Source organism: Siphateles boraxobius, unplaced genomic scaffold (assembly GCF_051911475.1).
Source record: "Siphateles boraxobius isolate OS27281-9 unplaced genomic scaffold, OSU_SipBor_1 3, whole genome shotgun sequence".
Classification (NCBI taxonomy): domain Eukaryota; kingdom Metazoa; phylum Chordata; class Actinopteri; order Cypriniformes; family Leuciscidae; genus Siphateles; species Siphateles boraxobius.
In genome coordinates this window covers 13,991,444-14,017,397 of record NW_027508919.1, presented here as the reverse complement: position 1 = coordinate 14,017,397, position 25,954 = coordinate 13,991,444, and the positions used below count along the sequence as shown (strand labels likewise).

The window sequence follows — 25,954 nt, the reverse complement described above, 5'->3', positions numbered from 1 at the left end:
ATAAGGAAGCTAAGTTGGATTGTAAGCAATGCTGCACATTAATTCATAACTAATGTATAAGATGGAGCACATTATTTATTGGTAAAAACAATAAATCAGGCATTTAAGATGATCACTGGCCCATTTTGGTTCAATTTTCACTCCTTTCAGTTTTTACTCTAATCTTACTCACTAAAAAAGATGTCTTATGATTTCTTTTGGAAGTATTTTTGTATTTTTTTCTCGTTTATCTTATCTCATTTCAGCCTCTGACAAGATAGAAAAAGAAACACAGGCAGTCTAACTTGAGAGATACTTGCCCAAGGCGTTATTAGATTTAACTTGTATTAACTCTGTTTAATACAGCACGCCATTTTACTACGTGAACAGTATGTGAAATGATGGTAGATCTGACTTATCTCCTGAAGTTTGTGTCTTCAGGAGCTGATCATCACGCAGATCAAATACAGAACTCAGTTCTGTTTTCATGTTCAGTGTGGAGAGAGAAAATGCTAAATGAAAGCAATGCTGGTTTTTTTGTCTTTCCATTTTCTCAGATAATGATGGTAAATTTGGAATTTGGAGCATGAAATGATGCTACAGCGGCAGAGAGAGTGAGGGGGAAAGAGAGAGAGAATAAGAACAACAGCAAGAAAAGGATAACAACAGAGATATCACAAAACTGTGCAGCAAACAAAACAATTATACTGCAGTTCTGAAAGCTGAACGTGTCCCATTGAGGGGAAGAGTCGTTCAAAAATGTCAAAACGTATCTGCATGACTGCACTCTTATAGGCGGGATGTGAAGCCGACTGCTTAACCACAGCATAAAGCAACGAATAAGTTAATGTGAGAACAGCTTGCTATGCTGCTTCTCTCAGTGCTCGATGTAGATTTAATGGGAACATTATTTTAGTTATTGCTTTTAGTCTAGTGCAGTTTGTAAGGCCAATAGCCTCCTCTAACAAAACAATGCTTTTCTAACTCATAATCTCTTTTAATAATGTTATATTATATTTTCTAATCATCAAATCAAGTAGATTATATAGACTACCATTTTAACATCACTAGTATTTTTGTATCACTCTGCTTGTTTGTGTTTGTTCCAGGCATACTTTATGTATTTGTGTTAGTAGTGGGATTTTTCAGTGACCCTTTCAACAGTATTTCTACAGACTCTTTCTCTAAAGTTAAACCGGTAGGTGGCGACATGCGTGTTTACGAGTTATTAATTAATTAATTCAAACTATTTATCAAAACCACTGATTAATTTAGAAATTAAACATGTTACTGTGATTAATTGAATAATTAATTTAACCAACATATTTAAAACCTATTAAGGGATGTACTACAATCTGTCATGTTGTCATTGTCATGTGACTTACAGATACATAGCTTAACTGCCATTCACAAATCCTCTCCTGTGGCCTCATGGGGTAGTGAAGTCTCAATTTAATGCACAATCTGTCAGAAGTAATAAGTCATCAGAGTGCTTTACGACTTCTGTTTCATGAGTACTGTGAATTTGGATATTGAATCATGCATTAAACCGATTAATGCAAAAATGCTGAATTATTCAAGAATGAAACATCACAGCTGTGTGATGCTTGAAAGTTTAGTTTTTATGTCTGGAACAAAAAAATTACCAATTAACCACACCCATATGATTTTTTTTAATGAATCTGAATGGATTTTTTTTTTTTAAGTAGCCCTTCTTGCCTTTCAGAACATGTCTGGATAATACTGTCTGGAGTTATGTTCAAATACACTCATTATTAATCATTCCTTCCTCACATAATGAACTATGTGATACATGCCATGTAGAGAATGAACAAGCAAGTCAGCAGTTTTGCAAAAAATATGCAAGAATTTTTCTCATCCACATTGTGGGTTCAACACTGCAGCGAGATGTCATTGTATACATAAGCAGAAGAAAAACTTTCAGTTGTATGTCTTTTTTCCATACTGACAACCTGTCAGTGACAGCTACTCTCAGTCGTTGCATGAGAAAGTCCCTTGGCATTGTGCTGACACTTACATCATTACCATAGCAACCAATGTAGATATACATGTCCATTAAGCTAAGCAAACAGATCCAGTTTGCCGCTTACAAAATGACAGAGCAGAAAGTAAGGTCCCAAAGACTAGTTTGTTGTAAACCAAAATGGGATCTCCTTGAAACAGTGTAAGAAACTATCTGAAGTTTTGCCATTTTATCATATTTCAGTTTTTTTTTTCTTTTTTTTCTTTTTTTTCTTTTTTTTAATAAAGCGAAAATATATAAATATAGTTGCAACTACTGTATTTTAGCCGAACCTACGGTTACCATGATAAGTCTTGTATTTTAGCCGAACCTACGGTTACCATGATAAGTCTTTGTAAGGATTCCTCGTCTGTGTTCTGGAGCTTTTGAGTGTTCTATTGGGAAAAGTGAAGAAAAGGATGATTCTGGGTTGTCAGATCAATATAAGGTGAATGTTCGGGATATATCGCAGCCCGTGCTTCCCTGACCTGCTAAGATAAGAGTAGCTTGCTCCCTCTGGAGGAGGGATAGATGTTGGTTCCCTATACAGAAGAATAGAAATCCTAGTGCGTGTGTGTGTATGAGAGAGTGTATAATGTGTGCTGTGCTTCAGAAAAAAAGGCTCATCATGTCCAAAACCAGCATATGGTCTCTTTCAAAACAAGATGTCCGACAGCCATATGTTTGCATGCAGGTTACACACACACACCATCACAAACATGTCACCCTTTTTGTGATCTAATCTCATATTCACACACCAACAATCTATGAAAATTTGCCCGAAGCTGCCCATGGTTTCAGGACTCTTTTGCACTCTTTTATACACACACATATAAGCTTACAGTGTTTTTTTTTGTGTGTTTTTTTTGGAGCAAGGGCACCAGGGCTCATGGAAGGCAGTGTTGTGACATTTTGTCATTCTGAATGACCCTACCTCTGACCTCATACATGACCCTTTCTCCTTTGAGGCTCTTGGCCAACAGAAAGAAAGACAGCATCGCAAAAATGCACTCAGCAATATGACACTCAACAGTAACCACTCGATTCAATCTCTCTGTATGTGTGTGTGTGTTTGTGTGTGTGTGTGTGTGTGTTTGTGTGTGTGTGTGTGTGTGTGTGTGTGTGTGTGTGTGTGTGTGTGTGTGTGTGTGTGTGTGTGTGTGTGTGTGTGTGTGTGTGTGTGTGTGTGTGTGGGTGTGTGTGCGTGTGTATGTGTGTGTGCATGCACGCACGCATGCTGGTAAGAGTAAATGAGCATCTTTTTACATGTGTTTGTCAGCTCTTGCCTTTTCTTTTATTCCTTTCTTATATGTCATGGTGTGTAACACCTTGTCTATACTAGCAGTTAGCGATGAAGTGTTGCGATGCGTTGTGCCACAACGTCTCGAGTCCGTCTGCACTGGAAGTGTCAAAGCTGTACATAATCTCAGAATGTTCACTAACACAGAACAGTCAGCTGCAAGTGGGGTACTACTTGATAAAATGGGTGTAAAACTATACACTTTTTTTTTTCAATTATGTTACATAATATATAATGTTAGTATTGATACAACTATATACCTATGATTAGAAACAACAGATGATTGTTTTAATTAGTTGGTCAGATACATCCCAAGGTGACATTGATGTAATATTCAGGAGGAATGTATATATATATATATATATATATATATATATATATATATATATATATATATATATATATATATATAATTAATTAAATGTATGAAAAATAAATAAATAAAACATATATATTTTATAAAATATATTACCAATGGGTGGTGGTGTAACTTCTGTTTCATAAACTATGAAATGGAAATATAATTTACATAAATTGATAGTTCACCCAAAAATGAAAATTCAGTCATCATTTACTCATCCTCATGTGTTCCAAACCGGTATGACTTCATTTCTAATTTGGAACACAAAAGAAGATATGGTCCCACTTTATATTAGGTGTCAACTTTACTATGTACTAACATTTAGGGTACAACGGGGTAAAGGCGCAACGGGGTAAAAGGCGCATTTGATTGTATTCTCCTCTAAACCACTAGATGGCACAATAACTTGCTGCAGCACTTCCCTAAACATCCGCTTTTCAAGACGCACAAGGAAATTTGTCTGATCCTTGACATGATCGCAGGCAGCAGCGCTCTGCGTTAATTTGATTTCAATATTTAATGTTTTAGCCAAGTAAATCGCTAAAAAATTATTGAATGTATTTTGAGACAAAGTGATAAGATAAAATACAAATTCTGCATCAAAATGTATAGACAAGTAGTTTGTTTAGGCATGGTTTGTAAGGAATTCAAACAATCCATCAGCGTCCTATCACAGGTTCATGTTTAAAGTCTGTTTAGAGAGAACGGTGTCGTCTTTGCGGCCCCTAATTTAATAACAAATGATCATTTAGACGGAAGTGAATCAATCAAAACTAACTTTAGCTGGAAAAAACATTTTTCAAGAGCCACTATAAAACCAAACCAATCTCTGTTCCCTTAAATTATATGTTTATCTCTGTAAAGCTGCTTTGAAACATCTACATTGTTAAAAGCGCTATATAAATGAGGATGACTTGACTTGACTTGACAAAGGTCTTGTTAATGATTTTTTTGTTCAAGGTACTTTTTTCTATAACAGAAGAATTTGTAAAAGTATGCTATTTGGGGTAAAAGGTGCCTCTGCTGTTAGGGATAAAGGGACACTAATTAACATGATAATAAACAGCTGGCTGAATTTTGCATTTGTTGACATATGATATTTACCATCTGAATCTACCCATGTCATATTATGTTGTGTGTCCACTTTAGAGATAATCATCATATTTATAATGAAACCATCATATTTAAAAATGTGATAATAATCATTTAAATGTAATAATTTAATAAAATATATTAGTTTCAAATTATTAGGCTATAGGATCTGATTCAATGCTTTCAGAATCTTGACGTTTAAATGCAAATGCATATAAACATATTTTAATGAGAGTATATTTATTAAACAAAAATGAATTCCTTTATTTATCAAAATAAACAGAACATAGTACAAACTATTCTAAAGTGATTGTTTTGAACAGTATTAACTTTATTTTTGACACTATTCAAAACGTATTACTTTAGCTAAAGTATTTGTATCAATACTGTGTTGCCCCATGCTGGTGCCCTGTTTGTGGGGTAAAAGGCCCAACTTGCCAAAAAATGTTGTTACATTGTACTTATGTAGATGTAATTGCATCTGTAATTACACTGTTGACCCTTCCCTTACCCAATAACCCACAATTAAACCTACCCATACCACCAAACCTGTCCCTAACCTTACTTGGATCCCACATCAATACTAGCACAAGTGTTTTGCAAAACTACATGGACATAATACGTACATTGTAATTATTTGTTGATGTAGGGGCAGAATTTAAAGACACCTTATGTAAAGTGTGACTGACGATGTTTTGAGAAATTACTGTTGTTTTTTTTGTTTTGTTTTTTCATCAAATAAATGGTGACTAAAACTGTTTTAGCAAACTCCAAAGTGTAGTAGTAAACTCCTTAAATCATCTGGAATCAGTCAGTTAGCCTATAACATAAAGCAATGTATGTGTACCTGTCACTGTGTTTGCACTGGCATCAAGCTCAACAGATATATACATTTTTTTCAAACAATCGAAGAGTAGTTGTCTACAGTTTTTATTTTGCTCTGTGAAAGCCTTTATTGTAAAAGGTTGTTGATAAAAAAAAGTTTGTGGTACATTTTTCAGCTTGCTACGCGTGGTTAAATAGAAGAGTCTGCCTGCAGGCAATCGGAATACAGTAACCGGTTAATATGGGCACAGAAATAAATGTGTGTGTGTGTTTGTGTGTGTGTGTGTGTGGTATGACACAGGCCTGAGATTCACAATGTGTCAGTGAGGTGTGTTTAAAGTAAAGGCGCCACGGGAAAAGACATCTGAAAAAATTATTAAAACAACCATTCAATGTTTCTAAACGCCTGCCTCTTTGCATTGAATAGATAACTTGGACCATTACCATTCAGTTGTGACGTCTATTTAAAATATTCTGCTATTCAGTTGTTGTTGTTGTTTGTTTTGCTTTAGGGTGTTTTTCCCCTGTTTTTGGTGTGCATTTTTTTTATATATATTATGAATTCTGGAATGATTTTCTCTCACTCACGTACCCCCTCGGAATCGAACAATGAAGTTTACTGGGTTATAAGCTGAATCTTTTTGTTTGGTTGGAAGGAAAATTCTGGATATTTAATGATATCCATATTCATCCCACATTCTCCGGCATCCTGCCTTTATCCCATGTTATAATATGAATTACCCCAAACCATAAATACTGCTGTTCTTTTCAAAGAGAAATCTAAGCTCTCTAATGATGACAGATAAGGCAGATCGTTTGTGAGTGTGCGTGGATATGCACACTTGTTTCTCCTAAATTAAAGTCGGCTGCTGTCCTCTAAAATTCAGCTTGTCTCAGTTATGCGGTTCTCTCTCAACTGTGTTCCTAAAAGCTTATTGAGACGGGAGAGAGAGCGTAGGCCTGAGGGCAGCTCGCTCCATACATTTATTCACTTTTGTAGCATGATTGAAGTTTCCCTCCACTGATTTCTGGAGAGAGAGGCTCTTTCTTTTAAAAAAAAGAAAATGTATCTCATTCTTCCCTTCTTTCTTCTGTGTCCCTCAGTTCTTCTTCATTAATAATGAAAATGATTTTGTGCAGCATGGCATTTGCCTTTAAGTCTGTTTCTTGTGAGATCTGATTTTCCAGGGGTCTCGATTAAAGATATTTCTCCTTTTTAGTAGGCCTGTCAATTAGTGTAATCATTTATGATGATTAATTATACCATGATTTAAAAAATAATAATATCGCAATGATCCCTATGTAAATTACATATATGGAATGTTCCTGCTATTGGTGCGATTCAGGTTTTTGCATGTCCACAATGTGAGCAGAATGATTAATTGTGATTCATTTGATTCATTTTTCAGCACACCGTGTGATTAATTAAGTTAAAAATTCTACATTATCGACAACTCGATTTTTTAGTCAAATGTATTGCTATAATTTAATCTCAACTCTCTTTGTACGAGCAGCTACATTACTGTTTAAAAGTTTGGGGTCAGTAATAATTTTTAATGTTTTTGACAGTAGTCTGTTGTGCTCACAGAGGCTGCATTTATTGGAACAAAAATACAGTAAAACAGTAATATTGTGAGATATCTAATATGCTGATTTGGTGCTCAAGAAACATTTTTATAATTATCAATGTTGAAAACAGTTGTGCTGCTTATAATTTCTGTGGTAAATTTTTTTTTTTTTGTAGAAAGTTCCAAAGCAGCATTTATTTGAAAAACTAATTTTTTTCAAATAAAAAAGTACTCTTTACTGTCACTTTTGATCAATTTAATGCATCATCGCTGAAAAAAATGGTCATCTATCCTTTTAAGTATATCATCAATGCAAAAATGATAGTTATACTCATGGTACTGATAATTATACTCACAGTGACTGCTGTGTATACGCTGAATTTTTGTTCAGAATATGTAAATACACGTAAACAAAAATGCAAAGTTTAGGGTTCATAACTTTTAGAATCTGAAATGGAATTGGAATAATTTGGATTGGTGAGAATTTGTGCATGTACGCATAGCTATTGTGTATTTCTATATACATTAACCAAAAAAAGGGTGGTACGAAAGAGGGCAGGAAAAGACGATGTAAAGTGTAAAAGGCTGTACAAATGGCAGACTTTTATATTTATAGCTGTGTTACTCTCCCCCTCTGTCAAACGCCATTTAGACATAAGCTATAATTACAGTTATTCATTTTCTGTGGCATAATGAAACTTGGAATAGAGTATGCTTCACTGAAATACTCTTGTAGCAAAAATCAACTTATAATGCCTATCACACCTCCAAAATTGAACTGAAGTCTGATCGCACTTGTCAGTGGACTGGCTAATTTCATTAGACTTGTCAAATCAGTCTGGATTCCTGTACAATGATTAAGTCTTTTTCTTGCTGAAAAACGAGGTTTTGGATGGTGAATCACTACTTGCAGTGGAGCCGAGTCCAAGAATGGACTACAGTTTGTACCAAAGCATTCTCGAATCATCAATGATGTAAGTTTGCTGCAATTTTTATGAAGACTTTGGGTGCCGTGGCAGTCCATGGACATTGATCAGTTGAATTTGCTCCCTTCTTCATCTATCCATTTGTCTGTATCTAACTTACAGAAGGCTTTTGTGCTTGCTTTTCTTCTTCACAGGCAGTTGTTTAGGCCTGCAGCACAATCAAACACTACACCCTTGTTTCATCTTCAATGATTCAGCTTGTACACATACAAACTCAACTTTAAAACATTCATGAGTGGAAGATGTTGTGCAGCTTACCCTAGTTGATTTAGCCGCGGGGTACTGCCTTTCTCCATGTGCTTATCTTTCTAAGCCAGAAGGAGTTTTCTATGCAGCTGATGCATACTGAAACACAGTGTGCCAACATGTGCAGGTTTGCAAAATGACACACGTCGCTCCCCTCTTCCCTTGGTTGGCAGAGTCAGGAGAGCATATTTGGTCAGCGGGCGAGGGCATTGATTTTTGCGGATCAGAGAAGTTCCGTGCTTAACAGATGTAGGTTAATGGGACATGGTCCAAACGATGGTACTCTATGACTCCACTCAGAACTCGTTTATCCCGTAAGTGAAGCTTTGGCAAAGAGAATGCGTCATTCTGGCAAAGAGCATTGTGGAACATACGCACACAAAAATGCCACAGAGATTTAAACAGCTTCTCTGAGCCAGTGAGAGTGGTGGAAAAGAACAGAATGTCATCTAAAAAGGACTGATATATGTAATGTTTGAAATCCCTCAATCCACCTGCAGTTAAATGATAGAACTAGAATTTATTTGGGGTTCAATGAATGAATCTGGACTGAATCAAACATTATCTGCTTTGGAAAGATATTTATTCAAACATTATTGAAAACCACATATATGCCTGGCAGGCTTTGGCCATTGTGTAGCCATGACTGTATTGACATGCAATGCTGCATGGAGGAACAAAGCTAATGTACACCATTTTATGATGTATAAGAATAAACCAAATGTAATCACAGAAAAATAAAAATAACTTACTTGTTTAAAATAAAAACATGCTTGTTTCAAACCTGTATGACATAAGATATTTTGAAGAAAGTTTCAACTATTTTTATCCCTATAATGACTGTCCTCCTCATTGACTTTTGTTGTATGGACAAAAATAATATATCATTTAAAAAAATAAAAGTAATTTTTCAAAATATATATTTGTTTGTGATCCACAGAAAGGAGAAAGTCATACAGGGTTAGGACAACATGAGGGCGAGCAAATAATGACATAATTTTCATTTTCGGGCAAACTATTCCTTTAGCATACAATAACTGAACATTGTAAAATACCGGAAAATACAACGAATCCTTTGCAAACACTATAAAAATCTATTTAAATTTCCCTCATTTTGCAACAAAATGTTTAAGTTTAACGATAATCAGAACAGGTCATGGATAAAAAATATAGGCCTAAGTATGAAACAAACATAAATTATTGTTATAAACAACATTTATTATAAATGTCATGCCTATTTCTTTTTTTAAAGTGAAACTACTGGCATGTGGGAAATGTGCTATACAAATGAAATTTGGCTCACGTAGCTCTCTCAAAAATCTGATTTATATTCCAAAAAATAGATAGTATAAGTAGCTCTTTTTTGTAACTGTTGTTCACTCAGTGGATATGTTGTTACGTAGTACAACATGTATTGAAACTAGCAATGGAACAAGTCTAAATTTAAACATTCATCAATACATTGACGCCACAAGCAAACCACCAGCCAAGTGTGAATGTTTGAATGTGGAGCAGGACTTGCACGCCTGACCCAATCATTCCAAAATGAGTATCTATTGGATCAGTCTTGCTCTGTGTTAAATGTTATTTTGTAGTTTAATAGAGGAAAGACTGTAGTGAATTGTCTTGATAGCCCTGAACCCCTGTATTTGCATCATCAAACTTTCATATGAAGTTTCATATGAGAAGTAAAATGTGTACATGATAAGCTTTGTTGATGTTGTGCTGTATGTAAGACAACAGTGTTTCTGCATATCTTGCTTGTGTTTTGCTCTTGTGGTTACTCACTAATGTATCTCTTTAGTGTTGTGGCTACTGGTTATATTTTGTGCTTGCTGCCATTAGAAAGTGCAATGCCTCTTCTTCGTTCTCCTGCTGTGTCCAACCTCACATTATTCTGAGCTGCTGTTGGTAAAAAGTATTCCATATGTCTAATGTAATTGCACTCTGCATATAGGCACTTTGATTGCAGGTTATGTTCCTGGTATTGCACTTGACAGTGCATCAATAATACAATACCCATGAAATAATATAATATTGATAATATTATTAGAAATATATATGTATAAAAATACACTTAAATACATTTTATTATTAAATTAACATACATAACCTAAATTAAACTACATTTTAAAAAAATATTATTTTGGTTCACCCCAAATAGGTTTTTCCTTTTTGGATTTTGTACAGGAATCCTAATAACTTTTTTCACCTTTAACTCCCTTTCAAGTCATTTCTTCTTGTTTTACTTAATATATTTTACCCCATCTTCTATCCTCTAAAATGCAGTGTGTCGATTAATTAATAGCAGGCTAATTTAATTTTCCTCACAGTAATAACTTGTTTAAGCACGAATAAAGACTGACAAGGCAAAGTTCTAATCTGCCCAAAGTTTAATTAGTCTCAGCAAGGTTAGCATACAAGCAGACGTGGGGTCAGGGGGTGAGGACACCCGAGCGAATGGCAACGGAACGGAGGGTTGGGAAGGGTAGAGCACAGCCTCCATCAACTCTACCTGTGTGCTTCCATCCGTGCACAGGATCAGCAAGGGATTCTGGGAAAGTTGGAGTGTTGGTGTTAACTCTCAAATAAAGACTGGTTTTCCCACTGCTATCCTCCACACCTGTCACCCAGGGCAACCTGTGTGTTGTGGCCTGAGCGGTTGGCTCCCCTGGGTGGCTTTAAGTCACAGCCAAAAATGAAAATCAATTGGCTAAAACTGTTATGGAATGAAGTGAAGAGGCTGTATATATTAGGTATTCACTTAGAGGTCCCTGGGGTAAATGAACAATGAGCTATTGACTACAGCACTCCCCTCTTACAATGACTGCACTTCCCACATGGACCGGAGAACATAATAATTATAATAACAATAAAAAAAGTTTTAAATGCATTGAAATTATTTGTTATTATTATTATTATTATTATTATTATTATTATTATTATTATTATTATCATTATTATTATTATTTTTATTAGGGCCTGAGCACCGATGGTGAGAGGACTCCATTGGAATTGTTCCGTTTCTTCTTATTCTTATTCTCCAAAGTGAATTGCTTTATTGAGGGCCTAAACATGCTCGAAAACTCATGAAACTTTGCATACGCGTCAGAAGTTGTGTCAAATTTACGTGTGATATGGGTTTCAGAAGTAGGTGTGGCAAAATGGCTCGATAGCGTCACCTACAATATTTCAACGATGTGCCCCTGGCGCTACGTTTCACGTACAGGTATGAAATTTGGTAGACACATGTAACAGGCCAATATCTACAAAAAGTCTCGCGGGTCGAAATCTGAAAACCAAACAGGAAGTGAGATATTTTTACTTTTCTCTGCAAAATTGGTGCAGTTTTTGCCATTTCCAGACGTTGTACTTTAACAAACTCCTCCTGGAGATTTAATCAGATCAACACCATATATGGTCACTGTAAGCTAAAGGCCTTTGCGACGTTAAACTGCGAAGATCTTGAGTTTTCGCTGAAGGGTGTGTCCATGGCGGCCTGACAAAATTTGATGTTTCACCATGAAACAGGATCTGCCCCAAACTTCACACGTTTTATTGAAGTCCTGGCCTAAAAACATCTACAGGCTTTCTACATTCAGTTACAGTCATAGCGCCACCTGTGGGCAAAAGGAAATGACACGTTATACACTGTGATTAACTCCTTATAGAGATTTAACCAGATCAACATATATGGTCAGTCTAATCTTAAGGCCTTAGCGTGGTAAATTGTGCAGATCTTAAGTTTTCGCGGAAGGGTGTGTCCGTGGCGGCCTGACAAATTATGATGTTACGCCATGAAAGAGGAAGCTTTTGTAACTCAGGCATATGATATCCGATCTGCCCCAAACTTCACATGTTTGATAAGAGTCCTGTCCTGAACACATCTACATGAAAATATTCAGTTAGTCTCCTGGCAACAGGCAGTGATATGCTTTACACTGGAATTCACTCCAAGAAACATGTTAAAATATGCCATGCAGTACCAAATATGATAGAAACATGTTAAATCATGCAAGACTTGGCTAAGTGCTAATGTATGCGATTAACACCACAAAATAGGAAGTTGTTCTAACATTCTTCGATGTCCGATCTGCCCCAAACTTAAAGTCTGATAAGAGTCCTGTCCTGAACACATCTAGATGACAATATTCAGTTATAGTAATAGCGCCACCTGCTGGTAGAATGAAGTGTGTACATATAAATAAATATGATATCCAAATATAAAATATGAATAGATATCCAAAATGGACTCAAGGGCATGCATAATTCATCACTGGACTCTAGTAGTGAGGCTGCTATGACACAAATTGACACTATGCCAAATGATTTTGTCTCATTATAATACTCTGTATTTTATGGTCAGGTTTCCTTTACGTTAAGTTTGTGGAGCGCGTCACAAAAATTAATAGGAAATGAGCGTATAGGCTACTAGCAAGGTCTTGCGTGCCATCTGAACTCTCATTTTGGGTTGGTGCATAGATTTTCTTCTTCTGCTGCTTTTTCCTGTTGTCGTCTGACTGTTTGCACCGAACCGTGATATATGTGCCATGACGTGCGTGTATGTATGTATGTATGCATGTATATTTATTAATTATTATTATTATTTATTATACACACACACGCACAGTAGACTTATACAGTATATTCAATTTATAACCCTGAGTCTACCCTGAAAATACATAAACTGCATAAAATAGTAGCTAAATGGGAAATAATTGCCTCTGATTGAAAGCAAGGGCTTAGTACGGTGAATACTGAATAATAGCTTTGATTTTTTTTATCCCCTAATACACACACAAAGATTATTTCATTCATTACTGTCATTTTGACCAAATCGTTATGACTCTTTCATATGAAAATCATCCTTCTGCATGTCAAATACGAATTCTTACCTAAAATGAAATGGTCAAATGGACATTTTGACAGCTGCACAATTGGACATAGAATCAGAAAACAGCTTGAACCTTGTATGTATATTTCCATCCATATCACACTCCAGGGGCACAACAGTTGAATGAAAATGACATGAAGCAAATATCTTGTGCCAGCCCTCCATCACAAAGGAGAAGAGCAGAGAAAACGCACAGAGCCCAGTCTTAACAAATCTTTCCTCTTTACTTTAGACAGCACCAAATGTCAGATACTCATCTGGAAATAATTTCCATTCTATTATGGTGACAAGGGGCCAGCAGAATCTAATTAGCTGGAAAAAAAAGTGCTAGAGAGCCGGATTGGGAGTGATTGGTGATAGGGGCAGTGGTGCAGGGCCAGCTCTCCAGCCTCCAGTCTCAGCGGGAACACTCCTGAGGTTAACTGCAACTCGAAGGAAAGAGATAAGAAAAGGAGAGGGAGGGATTCAGGTGCCGTATGCCAAAGACGAAGGTCTCTATTGGTCTCTAGGAGCCCAAACTTTGAATATTCTTCTCTGAGTGATAATAAAAGAGAAATATAAGATCTAAGAGCAAAAATGGGACATATATAGTTTGGCTCTCATTATATATATATAGTCTCTTTTTTCTTGACACTATTTTTATAGCTTGAATCTATCTATTTATCTATCTATCTATCTATCTATCTATCTATCTATCTATCTATCTATCTATCTATCTATCTATCTATCAGAAAAAAAAAACTGTAGAATGTAGAACTGTAGAGAAAAAGAGAATGATTTCTTAAAGTGTCTTCTGTGATGGTCCAATATAAGGGACAAAATAATGTCATCTGCTGCCTCATATCACAGGCCTTTCATAGAGCTCAGACATTTCAGGAAATAAATGTTTCCCCTCGAGAACTTGCCTTTCTGGCTGCCCTCTTTTCACATGCACACTATCAAACTAATCTAATGTCACTTTGAGAGGAAAGGTTAGGCTCAGTTTTTGCATTTATATTTTCCAGTCGGGGAGTTTGACCTTTGCAGATCAGACCGTTATTTTCGCTTCTTGTGATGCCGTCCAGCTTCAACAACCTTTTATAGTGAAGATTAACATCCATTGCACTGATTGGATACAGTGAACATGGGTTAGAATAGCTGTATAGTTGTTCGTGCAGCTGATTTACTACAAATGTGAAGCTTCATAATAAAACTGTGATGATCTCAATTATGCTAGTTGTGTTTCTGTTTAATTTGTCATTTAAAAAGGTTTAGTCAATGAATTCTGTTTAATGCCGACTAGTGTCGAGTAGTTTTTTTTTTTTTTTTTTAAATACCAGGACTAATTGACAATCTTGCACACTTGCATTCTTCTGAATCAACATGCACCACTGCCAAATTTTTCACATGTAATCATTATGATTTTAACTTTCAGATCATTGCTTCTGCCTAAATGAATACATGATATAAGCTAACTGTATGATTTGTATTATCTTAGAACTGTACTTTTTTGACATATGGACATTAATTTGCCTGCAATACTTATCCAATGACACCTCGACAACAGAGACAACCAGTGTTAAAAACCAACCAGTCAATTCTGAATCACAAAGTGACTCTTATGAGTAAACATCTTTTCCACAAATTGTTTTAAATGTATTAAAATTACATCATTGTTCTGTTCTTATTTCTTCCAGATCTGAGGCCTCTACCTGACGTGGCCATGACGGGAAAATGCACGCGCGAGTGTACAGAATACGGCCACTCAGATTCCTGCTGGATGCCTGGACAGCCCTCACCCAACCGCACTAAGAGTGACAAGAGTGGGCCCAAGCTCTCCACCTTCGTGCCTTACCAGGAGAGGGAGGGTCAGGAGCGTTTGATGGCTGACAGCGGCTCTAAGCCTCACGGAGAGGAGCGGATCGGAGGCGGGAGCAACAAAGTGGCCAGCATTCGCTTTTTGCCTCCCTACACTAGTGCCTATTCTACAGGCGGCGACTCCGGCAAGGACTGCCCCCGGGAGGAGATCCCCCTCAGTCAGACAGCCGATTATGTCCCTGCCACTACACCCTCCAGCCAAGGCTCCAAAAGAGAAATCTACCTGTGATTCATCTGTCATCCGCCTAGGTTCGATTCCACATTTGATCCAATTTACTTGTGATCAGCAATGCCTGTGAGAGGATAAAAAGCCTCATTTTCAGAACACCTGCTAATTCTACTACACCACCAGACCCCGATTTACACCGACGTCTCAACGTGCATCTCCAATGCCCTCATCCATAATCCTAATGGCTGACACAAAACAGCTAGAGACCTTCTTTAAAACCCTTTGGGTTTTATACAACCCTGCACGTTGTTAGAGGCTCTGGAAGCCGAATAGAAGAAAAAAAAAATAGAAAACAATTTTGTGAATATAAAATGAAGAACACAATCCCCATGTAAACATCTAATGAACGAATGTAAGGACAATTTTTAAGTGAACTTTGTGATTAATGTCAAGGTTATATTCCTATTTGATTTTGAATTTTGTTTGTTTATATATATATATATATATATATATATATACTTATATATATACATTACTTATGATCAGACTAGTTATGCTTACCTAAAAACATATACACTGACCTACACATCCAAATAGTACCTTTTTGTTCCCTTATGTGTGTATCTTTACTATGAACTCGAGCCAGAAGAACTGGCAAACCAAATACTGGCAATCCAAGAGTGAAATACATTCTCAACATGTATACTTCACTGAAGAGAAAACATATTCACCTTTCTTAAAGCGCTGAAGGGTAATTGTTTCTTACATTTGTCTTTTTTCATAGGAAACTCTTTTCTTAATGTACAGTGATGTAAATACTACACGTTTGACAGAACAGATCGGATTTATGATTTAGCTGTATAGACCCACATAGCCGTGACTTCCTTTTGTTGATGGTAGTAGAAGGAACATTGCTCAGAGGATTTTCCTCCCTATTAGTGAAAGAAGGACAACAGTTTTGGACAATGGACTGCTAAAGATAATCCACAGTATGAGCCTCCACAGTCTAGCTTTATTGGACTCGCGCAAACATGGAATTTGGGGCAAAATCCAACAGAAACAAATGAATTACAGCAGGTTTGCATGATGCCATTTGTCATTTTGGACAAATTTGACAGGCTTCAACGGCTCCCATAGGAAATCTCTCCCAGTGACTGTGATACTACTTTGCTTCATAAGAAGACTATATACAAGGAGGTTTTAGGTGTGTTGCCCTCTGGAAGAGGTTTGTTCAACCCATCCAATCCTTAGGAAGGAGCAACAACTTTTACAAAAAAGAAAAAAGCTTAAAAAGAAAAACTGAACTGTCCATGTGCTGTGCAATAGCCCACTCGTTTTCGGACATGTCAAACTCTGTTGTGTAAATTTGTGGTTTTGTCTGAGATTTTTGCTCTACTCTGTGGTGACCCTATCAAAATGAATGCTCACAAGATATAGACAAGTTCAAAAATCATGACAGCAGAACATTTTTCTCGTGTTTGACCACATTAAAATTGTATTCAACAAATCCAGTTTATTCTAGAACATCTGAGAGTCTGTATTATGTTACTTTGAGCATATGAGCCACCTATTACTGCAATGTCACACTGGCAGTCATCTAAACAGGGAGTTTTTGTTGGAAATGCTCATTTTCACATCTAAAAGCAAGGTATTTCAGAAAGTTTACAGAAGTTCATTCAGGTCCTTTATTAATAGCGGCTGATGGGATTGCACACGCTAAGTGCACTATAATTTACACCATGTCACACAGCTAAGTCGCCACTTAGCGGTGAAAAAACAGTGATATTGCCGTTAATTCTGTAGGTGACGATTCAACGTTCTCAGAGATTGTGCTTTGGGTTCAATATTCGATCAAGTCTGCTTTTCAAGGAAAAAAAACACACAAAAAAAACAACTACAGACAAAATGATCCAACGCTAAAGGTTGTTGTATCAGGTGATGGATATTTGGTGTAACACTTCAGAAATTGCACTTCCTTTCGTGAGTGTGAATTCGTTTAGTTCACAGCTGTCCCCCTTATTTGAACACTGGCAGACCAAACACTTAAATGACTAAGTAAATAAGACATATTTCCAGTTTGACTGGGTCTTTGGTCCCTGTGTCCATTGTACACGTATAAATTCCTGTTATTTTAATCATCCCAGCAACTACTGACCTTAGAGCCATTTCCTGCAGTGACAAACAGAAGCTGCTCAGGACCTAAAATGCTGTATGACAGTTAGACAGTCTTTCACTCCCAATGGGAAATCCTGGAGTTTATCCCCGGAGAGCAACTGTCACAGATACTCATAGGTTAAATCACCCGGAGTGTATGTGAACGTGTGCGTCTTTGCACACCTCTGTAACAGTGTAGGTACACTGCGGGATCCGCTCACTGCCTTTAAAGCAAGGAATTTGTAAGCTCTACACATTCATTTTTTTTATTTTTGCTAGGATTTTCAATGGCCAAATTGTGTTTTGGCATCTCGTTGAATAAAATGGTTCTTACTGTGTCAAACATTGGACAGTGGTGCAGAGAATCTGATGGAAAACAAAAAACATGTCTTATACACTGGGCATAAAAAATTGTCAAAAAGCAAGAAAAAGAAACATTGTATAAGGGGGAAAATGGTCTAGTGTTATAATCCTGCAAATTGTAGCTGTTAGTTTGTTATTTGAAAGCAATATGTTTTACTCGTATGTGGGATTCTGTATTTTTTTTTTTTTTTTGGACAGTTTCTAAGTCTGAATGAATTTGTGGCTCAAATTGTATACTCACCCAGTCTTTTTATTTTATTTTGAACTATTGAACTACTGTTGTTTCATACCAAGCATAATCTCTAATTAGTTATTTTTAAGATAATTTAAGTTACATTCCACACAACCCTGTTAAACAGTTTTGTTATCAGCAATACAAATATGTCCTGCTTCCACACTTTCACACTCTTACAGCAAAATAGACAATAGTTATTTGTTCTACACATATATGTGTTGATTTTTTTTAATTTAAACAGTTTTGTTATCAGCAATACAAATATGTCCTGCTTCCACACTTTCACACTCTTACAGCAAAATAGACAATAGTTATTTGTTCTACACATATATGTGTTGATTTTTTTTAATTTATTTTTTTTATGAGGATGTCTAATGCAGCACATAATGTGAACAATCACCTTTTTTTGTACCTAAAACATACTTTACACTGCATACTTTTTTTCTTTAGGCTTTTGTCCAATTTATGACCAGGCCCAAATAGAATCTTCATTTCTTGACTTGGTTTTTGAAGGAAAAAATTCTGCATAATGGATTTGAACATGGTAAAATGGGTTAAATAGTGCTTTCAGCTACCGATTAAGCTCTATCACATTAGCCAAATATTTAATAAACTAACACACAAGGTTTGGATGATGTGTTTGGCATTTTAAATAATGGGCATTCCAATTCTGTGAAAATCTATAGAGCTTTCTGCCTGCACAGATTCCATGTGGGCCTGCTTATGACTGATGTTCAATTTCATCCTACTGTAAGCTCTATTTCATTTGTGCTGAATCATATATTTGGTTACATGGAAATCAATCAAATCCAATGTGACTTAAGAATCAGTTCTTTGTCTGACACATGGACTCATTTTGGAGCAGAGCCACCCGCTGCATTTGTCCAGGTATTAGGAGTTATGAACGAACATGTCATCGTGTTGTAATGTCAGTGTGAATAATGAGGCTCACCATGCATCTCTGCACATAATAGAAGTAGAGAGTAAACAGCATCATTCTACCCCGCGAAAAAGATTAAAAACGAAATCGGTAATTTATTTTGTGAAGCGGAGGCTGAGTGGCTTCATTACTATGACTTTGGCTCTGAAATGAACTGATAGTGCTTTAGCGGTTTGTGGGTGTCTGCCTTCATATGATCTCGATATTAAAAACTCTACAGTATGTAACTAAAGAACAGTCACTGTTTAAATAGATAATTACAGGAAGTACACGTTTGTAGCCTAAGTGTTGGTTATATTTATATCGAAACGCTTGTGATGCCTTGTTTTCTTTGTACAGTTTTATGTACATGCTAATAACGTGGCTTTGAAAAAAAAAGAGAGAGAGAACAAGAACATGTTGAAAGACAAACTGAAATTGTAAAATATTTTTAAAAGTAGAAAATGTTAGAATGAGAGTGATTGGGGCACTAAGTTGGAGTGCCTGTGTCTAAAATGTCTTCAGTAACCATTCACTGGCTTCTAGTCTATTTTAAAGTTTACTGTCTCTTTTTATGAGTCTTATTTTTCTTAGAGTTTTGTGTTATTTGCAAAACAGTGGCTTTGAAGAGTTTTAGCCCTTATTTGTTCCATTATGTTCTTATCAATATCTGCATGTTAAACACAATGAGGAAGAAAAAAGAGAAAAAAAGTTGTCTTTTATTTTTGCTGAGCAAATCAAAGAATACTATCTTGTAAGTACTCCTTCCTTATAGCTTTACAATAAAATACATTCTGTAAAACACTGTCCTTCATGAATTTTTAGTGGCTTTAAATAGCTTTGATTAACACAGTTTCTTTGTATTGCATTAGGGGAAGTGCTTTGGAAATGTGTTCTTTTTTAAGTCCATTCTTTGGGGAACACATGTACCACATTGTACCACCATCTTCCAAACAACTACAAGTTAACTTCCTGATTCAGCACATCTCCACTGCCAGGGAGCAGCTGAAAAGCTGTGTTTCTTTCTTCAGTCTTAGCAGACCTGGCAGAATTCAAATTCTTCTAAGGTTCTTCAGCTTGTTCTTAATGTGTGGCATTTGTTCCTTTGAAGAATAAAGCCCCGTTAACCACATTGGATTTCGTAACGTGCCAGTGGCACTGCCAAGCATGGGTTTCATCGATCGACATGCACACAACAGGACCTAGAGTCCAAACACACACAGACACTCACCCTATCAAACTGGCTTTCATATGCCACAATCCATACAGTGCAATGATGCCATGCAAATCTCTTGGGACACCAGAGATTTGTTTGGTTGCGAGGCTTTTTTTTAACTAATCGGGTATTACAATAAATCATAAAAAAAAAAAAAAATTCAGATCACAAATCATTCGGAAAATCAAAACAAGCAGCATTTAAAGGGCTTGTTCACCCCCAAAAATTCCATCATTAGCTCATGATGTTGCAAACCTATTTTTTTATTCCTTGTAACAACAAATGAGAAATTAAGGGGCTGTTTACACTGCACCGTTTTCAACTAAAAATGGAAAACTTTTTATGCGTTCATTTACACGACAACAGAATTTTGGGAGCCTGAAAACGCAAACCTTTGAACACGGGTTTCAAAGTGCGAGTTTTTGAAAAAGAAGTGTAAGCTACAAAAACGTCTCGGTTACGTATGTAACCCTCGTTCCCTGAGTAGGGAACGGAGACGTTATGTCGGATGACGACGAATGGGGTTTCGCTTAGAACACCTATCGACTTCGAGTATTACAAAACGAGCCAATGGCAAAGAAATGCCATGGGTCTGCGGAATTTGCATAGCGTATCTCCGCCTTACCTTGTGGGTATAAAAGGAGGACGCCGGCAACATACAGATATGTTTCTTCACTTAGGAGCCGAGACTGAACTCAGGTGATCCCCACGGCACAGCGGAAAGTGGCAAGAAAGACGTAACGTCTCCGTTCCCTACTCAGAGAACGAGCGTTACATACGTAACCGAGACATTCCCTTTCGTTGTCACTCCGAGTTACGTCGGATGACGACGAATGGGGTTACCAGTCTAATCACGCCACCTTCACAGCTGTCTTCCAGTGCCCTGCGTAAATCTGAGATCCCTGTCGTAAGACTAGCAAGGACTCCTATTTAACACAGGAATACCAAGGTACACTGGGGAGCATACCCCATAGTTTAGAGGAAATATGCAAAAATTGCCAGCCCAAACGGGGGGGACTTAGAGAATACATATATGACCCGAAGGATGCATATGGAGAACACTGGGGTGTCCAGCCGCAGGTGGAATATTTCAACCCCAGGGGTGGCAAGGTGGCTTGCCAAGGGAAAGACACATGCTCAGAGAGGCTTACAGTGGAAATACACATGTGGGGGTCGCTCAGAGGAGGAACCATGCACATGGAGGCACCTAGCCGATGCGCAAGCAATAGACACTGGCGCCAGCGTCAACAGTGCTGGACGAACTCAGGGCTTCAGAGAGGAGGCTCACCTGAGGAATATATATCGCACGTATCCAGTCCGTAGAGTGGAATGGCGAGCAGGCGAGACACCTGAGCGGGTCCAATACTAGCTGGTAGAAGCGAGTACATGAGAGGACACTGGCTCCACTCGGAGATTGTAGAATCTGGTGAATGAGTTAGGTGTCGCCCAGCCTGCAGCTCTGCAGATGTCTGTTTGCGAGGCGCCATGCGCTAGAGCCCAAGAGGACGCCACACTCCGGGTGGAGTGGGCGGTCACACCCAGGGAGCACGGTAGACCTTGCTGCTGGTATGCCAAAGCAATGGAGTCCACTATCCAGTGAGACAACCTCTGCTTGGAGAGAGCCTTTCCCTTCAGCTTCCCACCATAACAGACAAAGAGCTGGACTGAGGTCCTGAAACACTGTATTCTGTCTACATAGGTGCGGAGAGCACACACTGGACAGAGCAGTGCCAAGGCTGGGTCTGACTCCTCCGAGGGCAGCGCTTACAGGTTCACCACCTGGTCCCGGAAGGGAGTAGTAGGAACCTTGGGCACATATCCAGGCCGGGGTCTCAGGATCACGTGAGAGTAAGCCGGCCCGAACTCCAGGCACGCTTCGTCAACAGAGAATGCGTACAGGTCCCCTACCCTCTTGATAGAGGCCAGTGCAACCAGGAGCACTGCTTAAGCTCCATTGATTGCAAGGCTCAAAGGGGGAATGAGAGGAGGCGAGGATGATTCAGTCTCCTCGCTCCTCTCAGGAACCTGATGATCAGGTCGTGCTTCCCCACGGACTTACCTTCTACCAAGTCATGGAGTGCGGCAATAGCGGCAACATAGGCTTTGAGGGTGGAGGGAGACAGCCTTCGCTCCAACCGTTCTTGAACGAAGGAAGCACGACACCGACCGAGCATCTCCGGGGGTCTTCTCGGGCGAGAAGAGCACCAGCTGACGAAGAGGTTCCACTTCAACGCGTAGACGTGTCTCGTGGACGACGCTCTAGCGGAAGTGAGGGTAGCCACCACCGCAGGTGGTAGGGTACTCCAAGCTGCCTGGTCCCGCCCAGGAGCGACACGTGGAGGCTCCAAAGATCGGGACGAGGGTGCCACAGGGTGCCCCGTCCCTGAGAAAGAAGGTCCTTCCTCAGAGGAATGGGACAATGAGGTGCTGTCGCGAGGAGTATGAGTTCGGAGAACCAGGTCCGGGTGGGCCAGTAGGGCGTAACCAGAAGGACCTGCTCCCCGACCTCCTTGACTTTGCGCAAAACCTGCGCAAGAAGGCTCACTGGGGGAACGCATATTTGCGGCCCCTCGGCCAGCTGTGCGCCAGTGCGTCCGTGCCGAGCATATGCATACAGGTCGCAACGGGTCGAGTCGTGAGAGGCAAACAGATCTATCTTTGCGTCCCCGAACTGGACCCACTCAGCTGAACCGACTGGGGATGGAGTCGCCATTCTCCAGGGAGGGGCTGAAGCCGTGAGAGCTCATCGGCTGCACAGTTCAGGAAGCGGTGAAGGGCAAGGCGTACTGCCAACCACTCGAGGCAATAGACATGCCACACTGCTCAACACTACATGCGAGAATCACTGAGCTTCAGGAGCAACCTTGCTCAACACCTAAGTGTGAAGAAATTCACTGGACCTCAGGAGCATTTCTGCTCAACACCTGGGTGTGATAAATCTCACTGAATTTTTCAGGAGCATTTCTGCTCAACATGAGAGTGTGACAGTATGTCCATTGCGCATGGCGCCCCAGCCCGTGGAGGCATCTGTTGAGACAACAGCATGCCGGGAAGCTCGTTCCAGGGGCACTCGGGCCCGTAGAAAACTGAGGTTCGACCACGGGGTGAGTACTGACGGCAGGTCGGAGTAACTGGTACTCGGAGGGTGGCGTGTTGCCATGCCCACCTCGGGACTCGGTCGCAAAGCCAAAGCTGAAGCGGCCTCATATGCAGCAATCTGGGCAGCGTACCGCGGCTGCAGATGCCATATGCCCCAGGAGCCTCTGAAAAAAAACTTCAGTGGAACCGCACTCTTGCGCTTGATAGTCTCAGGCAAGTCAGCAATGGCTGAGTGGAGAAGGTGACCAAGTCCATACCGAGAAAAGAGCTCCTCTGCACGGGGCAAAGTTTACTCCTTTCCCAGTTGACCCGAAGGCCCAGACGAGCTAGGTGCCGAAGCACTGGGTCCCTGTTTTCACAAACCTGGTCTCAGGAGTGAGCTTAAGACAGCCAGTCACCGAGATAGTTCAGGATGCGAACCCTGTGTTCCCACGGAGGAACAAGGGCTGCCTCAACAACCTTTGTGAAGGCGCGAGGAGACAGGGCTAGCCCGAATGGGAGAACAGCTTACTGATATGCGCGCGCCCTGACAGCAAACCGTAGGTATGGTCTGAGTCGAAGGAGAATGGAGACATAAAAGTAAGCGTCCTTCAGGTCGATCGCTGCAAACCAATCCTGTGGCCGCACACATCCAGAAATGCGTTTGGCCAGGAGGATCTTGAACGGCAGCCTGTGAAGGGAGCGGTTCAGATGCGTAGGTCCAGGATTGGCCGTAACCCACCAGACTTCTCCGGGACAATGAGGTAGGGGCTGTAAATCCGGACCTCATTTCGGCTGGAGGGACAGTCTCAATCGCACCCTTCCGCTCTCATGATAGGAGCATAGCCACCGACCAAAGTGGAGCGGACTCCCCTGAAACGGGGAGGAGACCGTGTGAACTGAATCGCATAGCCGAGCCGATGGTTTGCGCGACCCGGCGGAACAGATAGGGAAGCTCTAGGCAGGATCCCAACTGTGCCAGCGGCGTCAAGAACCACAGACGTCCCCCCGGTGGTGCAGCGAAGCGGAATGACCGGCCCAGACGTGGACGGCATAGCGGCCCGGTGTGGGGGCAAGGTCATAACCGCACCCTGACAGAGGAGGCCAGGGAAGGACCAGCGTTCCACGGCGGCCTGCTCTATCAGGGGTCTGGCGACAGAGGGGGACAGGGGCGAAGCGGTCCGTGGACGGCACGCCGTGTCAACCGCCTCTGGGACAGAGGGGGACGAGGAGAGCACGGCTTGTGGACAGCGCTCTGTGTCGTCCGAGAACTCTGTATGCTCAGAGACGAGAGAGTCAGTTCTTTCTGAATAAGGATTCTACCCCAGCCCTCCACTGGGGAAAGGAGTGGCCCTGCTACCAACTCCTGGAAAGAACTGAGTCTCATCTCTGAGCAGCCCATCTCAAAAGTGCCGCTTAACCGGCGTTTAGCGGGGGGCGGGGCTGGAGAGGGCTGTGGCATCCCCCCTACGGTCTTCCAGAGCCAGGCCCGGGTGAACGGGCGGGGTTGGAACCGTGGGAGGGAGCCTTCGGCGGTGGGCAGACTGAGGGATCTGAGCGGACGGCGGGGCCGTCGGGCAGAATAACCTCAATCAGCTCACGGGCGGTTGAGAACTGTTGGGCAGAAGCACTCAACCTCACCGCCGAAGAGGCCGACCTGGGAGATGGGGGTGTTGAGCAGACGGGTCCGCCTGACATCGTGCACATCAGACCGGTCAGCCCCAGACTGGTGAACATCACCTGACTCCGAGAGCGTACGGCCACTTTCGTCGCTCGAAGAGCAAGGTCAGTGGTGGCGCGCAGCTCACTGAAGAGCCTCGGGTCAGTCCTGCCCTCCAGCATGTCCATGAGCATCTGGGTCAGGTAGACCAGCAGAACGGTCATGGGATGCAGTGAGGCAGCTGCCTGTCCTGTGGCACTATAGGATTTCGCCACAGATTAGTGTAGACGAAAAGAACTACAGGGTTTAGACGGGTGCCTAGGATTGCGCAGGGAAGCACTCTGAGGACATATTAGCATGGCAACAGAGCGTTCAACCGGGGGAACCCCAGTATACCCATGGGCAGCGGCCCCTGAGGGGAGGAAAGCCGGATGAGACCAACGAGAGGACCCGTGATCTCATCATGCCCGTCCGGGAGGAAAGATATTGGGGTTTGCCGTGGACGCGTCGGCGGCCTTACCCAAAACCAATCGTCCCAGGAAAGCATGGCCGTCATCTCCGGATCAGACTCAGGCACAGCCGTATGCACACCAGAGGGTGGCAGCTGTGACGAGTCGTCATTTCCAGAAGAATCAAGCCCACCTAGTGATGCTGCAACAGACACAGCATCATCCTCTGTAGCTTCAAATGAAAACACACGGGCCACCCGAGAGTAGACTCGTGGAATCATCAGTTCGCTAGCGGGCACCGTCATTAAAGAGGGGGGGCTGGGGCGTGGACACAGAGTCGGCGCCTGTTCCAGACCAACACCCTCAGGTCACCCTGGCCACCAGCCGAAGATCAGGTGGCGGATGAGGGGACTCTCACTCTTGCGAGTTCACCGAGTCTCGACCTATATATGACGCGATGATCACGTTCCCAGAGAGAACATGAGTCATCCACGAGCGCTGTTCAAGCATGATCAAAGCCCAAACACACTAGACAGCGCTCGTGCCCATCAGAGTCCGATACCAGTCCGCTGCAACCAGA

The 25,954-nt window shown here is 40.5% G+C and overlaps 1 protein-coding gene and 1 long non-coding RNA gene across 3 annotated transcripts in view; both read left to right on the top strand.

Annotated features, from left to right (window-relative positions):
* The window catches only part of pcdh1b (protocadherin 1b), a 174,633-nt gene extending 158,900 nt beyond the window's left edge, over positions 1 to 15,733 (top strand). For both annotated transcript variants that reach the window (XM_077247925.1, XM_077247926.1), the window contains exon 5: positions 14,951 to 15,733. In XM_077247925.1, the coding sequence (XP_077104040.1) occupies positions 14,951 to 15,360 (410 nt within the window). In that variant the 3' untranslated portion in view covers positions 15,361 to 15,733. The remainder of the gene's footprint in view (positions 1 to 14,950) is intronic.
* A 206-nt stretch (positions 15,734 to 15,939) lies between these two features.
* Positions 15,940 to 19,773, top strand: LOC143756973 (uncharacterized). Its single transcript, XR_013210361.1, has 2 exons — positions 15,940 to 18,245; positions 18,364 to 19,773. It is a non-coding gene; the product is annotated as an uncharacterized LOC143756973 (long non-coding RNA).
* Positions 19,774 to 25,954: the final 6,181 nt, after the last annotated feature.